Raw genomic sequence first — 13,189 nt, 5'->3', positions numbered from 1 at the left:
ATTCTTAGTTAACTATGTACAAACCATTTTAGAGTGAACGCCTTAACTTTTGAAGTGGTCACAAAATTTAATTTTAATGTTATCTATCTATCCAATTGTTTCACTGGTCAAAACTATTCTTTTTGCAATAAATTCACCAATATATGCCGAAATTTTCAGCAAACCAAATGGTCAGCTGCCGTCAATGGTACATCAAGTCGAACGGAGCAACCTTCCATCGCTGTCCTCGTGGTTCTTCAGAGTGATTTGACACTACTCTAGTAAGTATAACTACTATGCCACTAGAACGTAATTCTTAGACTAAATCCCACTTAGAAAATAAATAAATTTAATTTTTTTTCAATTGTTCTTCAAAAATCTCTGAATTATTTATTATTTTCCAATTTTTTTACTGTGAAGACCCTACTTGCAGTAAATAATTAACACTTGATGAGGCTTATAAATACACCTTACTTTAGCTAACATTTTCACACTTTCAATTCCAGTGTTTTCCCGGAGAACTACCCGTGCCACAGTGTCAACACTGCCTTCACTGTACATCTACTGACTGCTCCCATTTATGAAAGGTATTTGATCTTATTATATAAATACAAAACTTACTATAAGCTAAATAACTCATGGCTTATGTCTGTCACTAATATTCATGGCTGTGCCTGTTGTCTACACAGAACACTACCGAAAAAATGAAACACCATGATTTTCCTTCATGTTAGGTACTAAGAATGCTAACTTAACCTACTGTACACTATTATTTGATAGTAATCAGAACATGATAGCAAAGTGCCGTCAGCAGAACAGTATACTGTAATCCTAAGCCAAGCTATGATAACATGGTACCACTTTGTACTACAAAAATGCTTATGTATGCACACTGTTCGCCCAGGTGCTTAACTCGTTACAAATCCTAATCGATTTTCATGAAATTGATTGAGTAGTTAGTCATTATCAAATGACTGAGGTACACAAGACAGCTCGCAGGAGCCCTTGTAGATAACGGTAAAACAATGAAACAGTAATTATACATATTTCAATGCTATTCTTATTCCTGACAGACATTGTGACATTTTTAGGGTCCCGTACCGTAGAGTATGTAGGTAAATGTTCAAATACAATGTATGTTCTACTAATCCTCTAGTAATAATTGTTGGTTGAGTTGAGGGCAGTGAATGAATGGTCGTGGAGATCCTTGGGGAAGGCCTTAGTCCAGTATTGGAAGTCTTTCGGTTGAGATGAATAATGATACTATTACTGTTTTCTTAAACTAAATATCCTAACAGGTGTGATAGATAACTATTTGTCAGGCGTATCCACTGAAATCCTTGTTCGTACATACATACATGTTTGTGTGTACACAAATACTAACTAGGCTCAGTCCTAGCATGTGTGGTTGTCACTTAGACCCACGCTGTGAGTAGCTACTTATTGTTTATGATATAGAAGGCAAAAGAACAGGCAATTTACCCGGTAGTGAATGATTACTGTTTCAAAACCAGAGAGTTGTAAGTGTGTTGCTGCTGGCTTTTAAGATGGGACGCCCCCTGTTCCTTAGTATTTCCAGAAATTCTACGTGAAATGAACCAATTTACGCCCCCATGATTTCTCAACTTAAGTATATCTTCTTACACAACTAGATATCTTATCTAACCACATCCTAGATTAACTTAGGTAGCCTTATGTCTAGATTATTGGCAACAGCCTCTTAGCCCAATCTATAGCAACCCTGCCTATGAATATTGCCAGACAAAGGCATCTACCCGCGCGTTATGGTTGACATACATATGTACATACTTATCCATACAAGTTTGCACTGCGCCGCCTAGTACCAACCGTACAAGCTCTGCCTAGCCCGAGGCCAGGTTGATATGTGAAAGATTGTCCTGACTGATATATTTATTTATTTATTTCATTATCATTAATGATTCTTGCGATAAAACTAATTGCTTAGCGAATCTATGACGCAAGGGGAAATGTTTGATTGTATTCGCTTAAAATAACCGTTGTAAGTGCTAAAGTTATACTACATGTCTTTAATTTTGTTACTTTATTTTTCAGATATCAATGACGCAAGAAGATGGACTTAAAATTTATTTTTGTGATGGCAAACATCGTAGCTCATGAATATGAAAAAGAATCCCTACCAACAGCAAGAATGAGACGAATGAAAATAATAGAAACTTTTTATTTTTAATTAAACAGTAACTCTGGGTTTATTTATTTATTTTGTTTTTCTATATGGAGTGACTATTGAATAATAAAGATAATGCTTCATGACCTTTTTTAAACCACAATAAAAGCAGAGTCCAAACTAAGTGTACCCACTCCATAACACGGTCAGCAAAATGTGCCGTAAAGGCTACTTTTACATACATATATCCTAAAAAACCATAGTAAACCAGGTAAACTACATCCTGCGTCACCGGCTTACCAAAATGTAGCCATAAAGGCTACTTTCTATTATTTATTTTTAGAAACCTCGGTATCCAAAATGAACCTAAAAGGTGCATTTTAGATCCTTTGGTCACGGAACCAAAATGTAACCTCCCACTACCTACTTACTTACTTACTTAACTAACCATAATATAAACACCCCCTTTAGATTTACCCCTGAAATTTGGCCATGTGATTTTAGTCGTGATCGTCTAGTCTAGCGTTAGGACCCCTCGAAGTGAACCGCGGTACCCTAAGTTCTTTAATGAGTATCAGCTAAATTTTGGACTCTGATTTTACTTACAATTACCTGGACTTTAGGAAAAAAATATATTACAATATTGAAAGCACATTTATTATGACGCTAACGAGTAACTTACTAGAATAATTTATTAAAATACAGAAATAGTACTGAAAGTTACCAGAATTTATTATTGTAATGTAAATGGAGTTATATTTTACTTCAAATGATATTATTTAGGTAAATGCAGCATACATGATAATACCAATATAAAAGAAATATATTTGGTAAAATGAGTTTAAAAATGGGGTTGGTAAAAGCCTGCTACAATCTATTAAGCCTCCGGGATAACATATGAGTAGCACTCCTGGGGTAAGCCCATTTACACCCTAGCATTTAATATTATTATCTACCAGCTTCTATTCGAAATATGCTACCCATACGCTCGATGCAGGATTGGGGGCTCCTAGTCCAATCAGCAAGGTCAATTGGAACTCCTACCCTACTCTTTAGCCAGACGGGCTATGACCAACACTTCGGAACCTATGCGTGCCTAGATGACTATGAAGAGAAGTGTCAAAGTATCCATCAGTCATCAAAATTACTATTCTTTTTTATTTCAAAAGCTAGGGATGCGAATCCCATTTCCATTCCCCAGAACTAAAATATAAACTGTATTTCTAGTTTTTTAGAAGTATGAACGAAGTACTAAGTTTATTTGTTAAACTATATACTAAATTTTATGAGACTGAAATATCAAGATGAGCATTATTTCACTCAAATCATCCTTTGGATTACTCTTGCCTGCCAAAGGTTCCCTAAAACAGCTAGACGTCGATTTTCTATCTCCGAATAGACTGTGTTCCTAATCCCAACTTGATATTTAAGATTTAATTGTGTAAATACCTTAGAAACACGATTGTAATACTCAGTACCTCGTCTTTACACCAGAAAACCAGAACTTCATAAATAAAAATAGAGATAAGATTTTACGTTAATTATTTTCCCCAAATAATTAAAATATTGGAAGTTTAACCAATTGAAACCAATTTCAGTATAGCGAAACCTTAGTTGAAGTCCCTTAAAAAGAGAAATACGTCAGTTTTACAGACCAAGACTAAAACGAAACCTAAATTCCGAATAATTAGTGTGTGAATTTACCCTAAACCTACCCTTGTCCCTACTCTAGTATAACCAAAGCACAGTTCGTACTTACCATCGACCTGGCACTTTGGAATATACGCAAGTGTATCCCTACTAAGAAGCTGTAAGAGTTCGGCGAGCGATTCCGAGAATGCAACCTAACAGCTCGTGGACTTGTCTCCCCCCATGGCGGGTTGCACAAAGGCAGGGTGGCAACATGGGTAAGACAGGGCCCTATTATGTATATAAGTGGTATAAATAAATATATTTAATATACGAAGCCTCCAAATACTGTAGATTTCAAATGGGCCCAGATTACTCCGGATGATGCGCACGTGACATCCCCATTATTCATCTAACAGCTGGACATTGGAGAGCTAAGGAGGGAGACGTTTTTCATCTTCTATGTTGGTAAAGAGAAGGTGCCAAGATAACCCTCATCTTGGAGCAAAAAGACTCCTAGACAGCTCACATTTAACACCGCAAGGGGTGAGCTGCCCAGCCGGACAAACAGTCAGTCCAAACAATGATCTGGTTTTGAAAAATATAGCAAAAGACCCCATAGTAAAACACTAAAATAACTAGGTTCTATTTTACGAACCAAACTCCACACAAAATTAAACTAACTAAACACAGAAGTGAAATCCCCTTAGACACCGTTATCTAAGTTCAGTTTTATGACGATATTGTCCCCATAAAACCAAACACAGACACGCCTTCCAAGCTCCTGTTATGCAACGATATTGTCCCTGCATAACGTGACGGCACTTAGAAAACTTCACTATAACACCACACAGTAGCAAAGAATCCCCGCAATAGCCTAAGTTCAGTTTTACGACGATATTGTCCCCGCAAAACCAAACACAGACACAATTTCCAAGTTCCTGTTATGCAACGATATTGTCCCTGCATAACGTGGCGGCACTTAGAAAAACACTGCGTAGGAAACTTCACTATATTTAAATCCCGTACACGGTAACAAAGAATCTCCACAAAAATCTAAGATCAGCTTTACGACGATATTGTCCCCGTAAAACCAAACACAGACACCATTTCCACGTTTAAATTCACCAGGATAATTCCCGGCAAAAACAAACATAGTAACAGTAGTAGAGGAACTTTGCTCACCGAATATTTAAACGCCCGAGAACCAGAGTCACTGCTAGCCGATGGTTGAAGAATGAATGAATACCGGCGGTCCGCTCCTGCCTTTTATACTCTTTTACTGGCGACATAATGGCGACATACTGGCGACATAACGGCGACATACTGGCGACATAACGGCGACATAACGGCGACATAATGGCGACATAATGGCGACATACTGGCGACACAATGGCGACATACTGGCGACACAATGGCGACATACTGGCGACATAACGGCGACATACTAGCGACATAATGGCGACTGGCGACATACTGGCGACATAATGGCGACTGGCGACATACTGGCGACATAATGGCGACATAACGGCGACATACTGGCGACATAACGGCGACATACTGGCGACATACTGGCGACATAATGGCGACACAATGGCGACACAATGGCGACATAACGGCGACACAATGGCGACATACTGGCGACATAATGGCGACATAACGGCGACATAACGGCGACACAACGGCGACATAATGGCGACACAATGGCGACATACTGGCGACACAATGGCGACACAATGGCCACATACTGGCGACATAATGGCGACTGGCGACATACTGGCGACATAATGGCGACACAATGGCGACATACTGGCGACACAATGGCGACATAACGGCGACATACTGGCGACACAATGGCGACATACTGGCGACATAACGGCGACATACTGGCGACATAATGGCGACTGGCGACATACTGGCGACATAATGGCGACACAATGGCGACATACTGGCGACACAATGGCGACATAATGGCGACACAATGGCGACATAATGGCGACATAATGGCGAAATACTGGCGACATACTGGCGACATAACGGCGACATACTGGCGACACAATGGCGACATAACGGCGACATACTGGCGACATAACGGCGACATACTGGCGACATAATGGCGACACAATGGCGACACAATGGCGACACAATGGCGACACAATGGCGACACAATGGCGACACAATGGCGACATAACGGCGACACAATGGCGACATACTGGCGACATAATGGCGACATAACGGCGACATAATGGCGACACAATGGCGACATACTGGCGACACAATGGCGACACAATGGCGACACAATGGCGACACAACGGCGACACAATGGCGACATAACGGCGACATAATGGCGACATAACGGCGACACAACGGCGACATAATGGCGACACAATGGCGACACAATGGCGACACAATGGCGACACAACGGCGACACAATGGCGACATAATGGCGACATACTGGCGACACAATGGCGACATAACGAGACAAACATTAATCAGAAAGTACCAGGATACCATGACTGAGGAAGAGGTAATTTGCCCCGTACCTATTAGCGATATGCAACCGACGACCAGTGATTTATTAAGACAAATGTTTACCAAAAGTACCAGGCTACCATAACCGAGGAAGAGGTCAAAAGTCGTAAAGTTCGATGCTACCAAGATCTATCCCTTTCACGCTTGCGTCTTAGAGAAAGACGGAGATATTCTCAATGACGTCTACGCACACATTCACAGGCAATAGTCGGGTAGTCAGTTTGAGTAGACTAAATTATAATAAAAGGGAACGCTTTATGGCCCCTCTACACGCACGAACCTGCAAGTGTTATTTTACTTTGAGATACTTTTAGCCTCTTTCCGAAAAACACTCCTGTGTGGAAGTATTTTACGTTTATTAGTAGCAAACATACTCAAAACATAGCGGGAAGTTTAAAATCTTAGGCGTTTTGGACTGTTTGTATTAACTCTGTACTAGGAGTTCAGACTTCAATACGACCGAACGTCACGCTGTCAATGTCACTGTCATTCTAATGCCAAAAGTTCACATATTTGGGTTAGTTTCAACTTGTAATGGTTATTTTACGCAAGTTATTAATCTAAATAGCAAAAAATTTATAGTGGGTTATATATTTAATGAAACCACAAGTGATGAAATACGAAACGTGCACTTCAAGTTGTAATTGTGACATTATTCATTGGAATCATGCATGAAATACGCGACTGAAAGGGATTTTAGTATTCAAGGTATTTCTTTCTAGTTTGTGTGTTTTGTAATGAACAAATTAGGTTAATGTAATAGGCATACGACCAGTCACAATAACAACAACAAATATTGAAATAAATACTTGGGTTTTGTTTACAGTTTATGTATATAATGATAATAATCTTCGTAATTAACAATAATTAGTTTTAAGCACCAAAATAATTTAAGTCACAACTTATTGACATTCTTCAACTGTTTTGTTGTTTACATCGACTATGTAATTATTAATTCTTTTGTTATGGGATATCTAAATACAGCTCTATTTTTGTATTTCATTTAGTTAAAATCAACCAACGAGAAAGGTACTGTCTAAAGTGTAGACTTTTTAATGTGCCGCATTTAGACGTGGACTTCGAATACCTATAATCAATTTAACTAATTACAATTTGCACGCTTTTCTCATCTCAAAGTTGCCTAAACGAGTTGCTGTGTGTCTGGTGTCAGTGGATCTGTGGGCTATCGTGTCGGTCATCTGTAATCTGCGCAATTAATGCGGTTAGACGAGTGCAGTGCGCGCGCTAAATACGAGGTTGGTGTCGATGGCGTAGATTCTAGATTAACACGAGTTTAATTTGTTTTTTAGATCCAAGGCAGGTTAAGGCAATACTGGATCATGCTTTCTGTTTATTTATACCCAAAATAAATAAAAATATAGGTATGTAAAGGTCGTTAAATATTACGTCAAACTGGCACAAGTAAAAACTTGAAACGTAATAAATAACTACTAAATTTCTTGACATAAGATTTATGATAACAGGCGATGGGACCTGTTTCACTAGTTTGCAAACAAACAAGATGAAACTAGATTTTAGATTCAAAGCACATGACTTTATTGACCTGTACAATAACCTCGACCATAAACTTGTTTTTTAACCGACTATAATAATAAATTATGTAACTAAACATTAGATAGGTACGTCTTTCAGCTTTTTGCGCAATTCTACACATTTTGAATATAAAACTTTCCTGTTTTTCGCACTGGATTTAAACATTTATTCATAAAACCTAGCACCTAAAAAAGCACCTTTTATTCTTAAAATGTGTGTCTTCCTAACAAGCCGAAATGTCAATCACGTTTGGAAGGCGTCGCTACATTCTTAGACAAAGAGACCATTTAAATATATTATAATTTTGTTTGGACTGGAAGAGGTGAGAAATTTTTACAAGCAAGAATAACTTAATTCTCTAATACAGCTACAAAATGAGATGGTGTTCTTAAATGTTTATTTGGTATGTACTAATAAGTCGGTACACATGTCGAGCTTTAAGAAATAGACAACTTAAACTGAAAATCTATAAATACCTAGTATTAATTAACCTTTTAGCTTCTAATATAAATTTTTTCAGCGTGGCTCTGGCGCCCTCATAATTGTTGCGATTTTCAAAGTCGACTCCAAATGCGATGAGCACTGACAAATCAAATCTCACTTCCACCGTTTCCACATACGGCGCGATGACGTCACAAGATGGCCGCCAATCATGCGTGTTAGGTAAAGTGCAGCGACCCCGGTCAATGTTAATGTCAGCTGTTAAACGCGCCAGTATTGACGGTTTGGTAAACTTTAGATGGATTTTGTGGTAGATTGGTTGGTTTATTTTTTTTAATATATATTTACATGAGAAATATCTAGATACATATTAACTTTTTTTAACCGTCCCTTTAACTTTAGAGAACCTATACATCACTGAAATACGAGTATATAATTTATTTTTCTACTCCAGCACTTAAATGTGTCAATTAAATGACTGACAGTGATATCTAAAGCAATGTCATTTGAATGATTTGTCTATAGGCTCATAAGATGACTGCTAGCAGTCATCTTATGAGTATAATACAACTGCTTTATTTTTTTTAAAGATACAAGTTCCGATCATCTTGATTGAAAGAGGTATGTTTTCATTTACAATAATAACTCTTTTTTTTTTTAAATAATAACTCAATTTTTTTTAAATAATAACTCTTTTTTTTAATAATAACTCTTTTTTTTTGCTGCAGCTGTCATAGAAAAAGTAATGTATGCAACAGCTCATAATTGGTTCTTAAAATTCTCGGGTCTTTTTTTACAAAACTCGACTACGTCTCGTTTTGTAACTTCGACCCTTGAATTTTAAGAACCCTTATTATATCACTGTTGCATAAACTACTATTATAACGTTTCTTGCGGTTGTATAACTAGTCAAAATGTAGATGGATTATTTAGTATTTAACTACTTCGTTAAAATATAATAGTTGCAAACGTAATGTAACAAATACACAATCAAATTAATACTACATTGTATGGAAAAGTATTGATTAAGTATTATGCAGGAAATTTTCATATTTCAACAGTAAAAATAATAACGGTGTGTTGTATTTTACTTTCATGAAAAGTCATCCTATTTACTTCCGGGAATTCAAAACAGAACGGAATAATGATTGGAAATTAATATATGATACAATAACAAACTCATTGTTGAGTTTTGCGGGGCTATGATTATAGTTAAGAATATCACTGTACTTTATTAATTAAATAAATAAAATAATAATAATATAATTGAAGCGGGTCACGACATAGAGACCGTTTAGATCCAAGCTGTGCAATCTACAGAGCCATTAGCATCAAAAAATAACAAAGGTAGGTAGGTATCTACTAAAGACGCGTCTAAACTTGAAGCAATCTATTTGAGGAGGGTGAAACCACTCAATAGTCTGGAGCCCGTCTGTTGGCTTCCGATCGGCGATGGGTCGGACAAATACCTACCTAGCATCACAACAACGGTTCACTGTATTTGTGTTTCACACTTGTACTCGGGAAGGGTTTCGTCGATCTTTTTGTAGTGTCTGGTTAATTTTAGCTTTAGTACAAATGTTTTAAATAGACTGCGCTCGGTACTTCTTAGATCAAACTTTCAATGGAATGGCATGACATTCAAGAAGTTCTCTCTTGGTCGACCATTATAATACATATTACGTTATTAAATATGTCGGATTTTCTTATTGACACTATTTCTGACTAGAAGGCCTCTTTCCCTTTGCTTGACATGCTATATATAAACAATTTTTTATAATTGTTTTGTGTGTGTGTGTGTGTGTGTGTGTGTGTGTGTGTGTCTCAATCACACTACTCACTTTACTAATTTAAAGTGTAAATAAGCTCAGCGCCTATTATCTAGTAACAATTTTTCATTTCTTTTGACTCAAATTTTGTTCGTAAATCTTAGGTACGACTTTAGCGAAACCTTCTTAGCAATTGTATTCTTTGTAAAGAATGAAATGCCGTCACGGTTCAAATATTTTGCAAATGACATGATAAAAGCAAGGAAAGTCCATCACGTTTGAGAACAATCTATGCATTGTTGTTAAACTATTATGCAGAACAGAATATGGTTAACACTCCTTTTGTCAGTGTGGCTGGTCAGTGTGGCTACCACCAGTTTGGCACTGACATAAACGCTATCGAGAACGTAACTTACTTTCTATGCATCTCGCTCGTAATACTCGCATACCTATTAGTGCGAACGAGCCGTATAGAAAGTAAATTACGTAGACGCGTTAGTGTATATGTCAGTTTTGACACTGTCAGTGGCTCATGATACGGGTACTAGTCTGCCAACTTAAGGTAAAAACGTGTATGTTCTTGCGTTACCGTTAAAAGAATCTATCTTTACTTGATTCTCAACTATCAACCATCTCTCAGTTGTTATTCACACAAGTAGCGAGCCCATCGCTTGAAGCTTCACCGGTAAGTATAGGGAAATGTGATGATGATAACTACATAGGTACAAAATGTCAAAAGTCGTAAGGGGTCATGTCATAACCAATTGTACAAATTGTACAATTATATCCAGACATGGATAGGTATTTCAAGTATCGGCGACAACACCGCCTAGCGTTTCTTATAACGCCGCACTACTGGGTATAAAACCTCTCCTTTCTTCCTCCAACACCACTCATATTCCAGCAGAATCAGCGATTCATATGTATAGGTACCTACGTTTTTATTTTTTGCACTTGTGGTCTCGACTCGAGCACCTGCCGGCTTCACGGTACGCAGACTCCGTTGTTTATAGCCGCTGCATTGTGCGTCAGCGCGTCTGAGATTTCCAGATTAACGTAACAAGAACCCTTTCACATTATCCTTTCACATTATATCGGATGTTGCATATGATGGACATGTAAATACTATATAATATATATGCATGTTAGCAATAATCAAGTCAATCAATAGGTATAGCAACTTAATTGTAATATTTCTACGCCGATAGAGGCAGAATATGACGCACTTATTGTAATTTGACCATCACAGTATCAACCATATTCTAACAAATAAACATTTGTATTTGTATGGGGACCACATGGGGACATGTAAAAAGTGGTTATTAAGTATCTACTTATTTATTTTAGGACTAGTTGCCCCAAACCGTCTGTCATCGTGAAAAGTTACATAACATTTATTTTTTGGAAAATTTCATAGTACTCTGCAGAGTTCACACGTACTATTAAGGAAAATAATATATAAACTTACACTTACCCATAACTTAAAGTACCGTAAACTTTTCAATGACTGTTTTTAATTTAATTATGCTTCCATTAATGGTCTGCAAAACCAATAACAAAACAAAACGATGGCTCGTTGAAGTTATTAAATTGCTAATTACTGAGGGCATTAAGCACTAACGGTATTGCGCACCTACTGTTAGCTTAAAGCCTGCCCTGTTAAGGCTACTACACCACACAGTACACTGGATTAAATGGAATAAATTGTAATACCACAATATTCTTCACTTTTGTCAAACATCATCATCTCGATAGATTCTAGAATATATTAGCTTACATACTAACCTAACTAACACACCAAGTTAAAAAGTGCTTGTTAAAATAAGTATACTTATATATGTTGTTATTAGGTAACTACATAGTTTGTTATAATCTAATTTTAAAGAAATTAAAAAAAACTCAACTTTTGACACGAGACCAATCGCGTGCGCGTCAAGAAAAGACTTGATTTATCACATTTTCCAACGGGATAGAAATTTTAATGTCTATTGTTAGTCTCTACAGCGAATGTTTTATTGAACTGTAGCACAAATACACGAAATATGACTTTTTGCTTAATTATAGATAAGAATCAAATTAGAGTGACAAATTAGTAAGAACAGACGCTAATGAATTTATTGCTAGTGCACAAGATTTACTGTATATTTTCTGAACTGTCAAGTAGGTAGGTATCTAATACATTAGTTTCTAGATATCTAAACTGTATTAGCTGCACAGCAAAAGCGTTTAATATATATGCACCGTAAACCGTAATGTATGGTCTTTAAAATATTTTTTTTCTTAATTTCAGGTCCCACAATGAGGTGTCTGTGATCTAAGCAAACAAGGCGGTCGCCTACGAAATCAGAATGGCGTCAGAGCGCGCCATCCCGCACCTGCGGGACATCTTCGGTCTCAACCAGCAATATGATACCAAAAGTTTCGAAGACGACGACAAAGGCAAGAAGTCCAAGAAAAAGAAGGACGACTTCCGCACCTACACAAATGGTGACGTCAAAACCTTAGAACGGCACCTCAGCATGAAGAAGACTATACGGAAGAAGATCATGCGGGATCTACAGCAGGCGTTCGTTGAAGACCCTAACGAGTTTAAGGTCGAGAATACGAGCCCTGAGAAATTAAAGGCGGAATTAAGCGCCGAGGCTGTGAAAATTGAGAAGAATGTACGGAAGAATGATCCTACGTTCTTGGATATGCTACGAGGAGAGACGAGGGGTGAGGAGGCCCGGGAGGAGCAGCCGCCGGCGGAGAAGACGAGCTTCTGGCGGCGGCTCACCATGAAAAATAAGAACAAGAGATAAAGCACACATTGCCGATACTCCATTCTCATCAAAGTTACTGGCCATCAAGAAAATTGTCAAAATTTTGGCGCCAACTACCTACGATATAAATGTCAATATGGACGAATTAATTGAAATGACGGATTAATTGACCAATAGAAGCACATTTAATCACCAAATGGCTAAACCCTCGATCAGTCAAAATCAGATCAGCGCACTGGTTAATTCTATAATATCTATTGTAATATACAGGTGGCCCAACAATACGTTGACAAAAAAATTTAGGAATCTTCAAAATATACTCCTTTTGTTTTGGTACACAAACGCAAAGGTTTGATATTATTTATCAACAATATGAT

At 37.5% G+C, this 13,189-nt stretch overlaps 1 protein-coding gene across 1 annotated transcript in view; it reads left to right on the top strand.

Annotated features, from left to right (window-relative positions):
- Positions 1–12,907, top strand: part of LOC134650300 (uncharacterized) — a 49,010-nt gene extending 36,103 nt beyond the window's left edge. Inside the window, exon 2 of the mRNA XM_063505260.1 lies at positions 12,341–12,907. Within this exon, the coding sequence (XP_063361330.1) occupies positions 12,399–12,851 (453 nt within the window). The 5' untranslated portion in view covers positions 12,341–12,398 and the 3' untranslated portion in view covers positions 12,852–12,907. The remainder of the gene's footprint in view (positions 1–12,340) is intronic.
- Positions 12,908–13,189: the final 282 nt, after the last annotated feature.

This window comes from Cydia amplana, chromosome 8, assembly GCF_948474715.1.
Source record: "Cydia amplana chromosome 8, ilCydAmpl1.1, whole genome shotgun sequence".
Taxonomy (NCBI): domain Eukaryota; kingdom Metazoa; phylum Arthropoda; class Insecta; order Lepidoptera; family Tortricidae; genus Cydia; species Cydia amplana.
The sequence above is the reverse complement of the archived record's forward strand: the minus strand, read 5'-3'. Positions and strand labels throughout refer to the sequence as shown.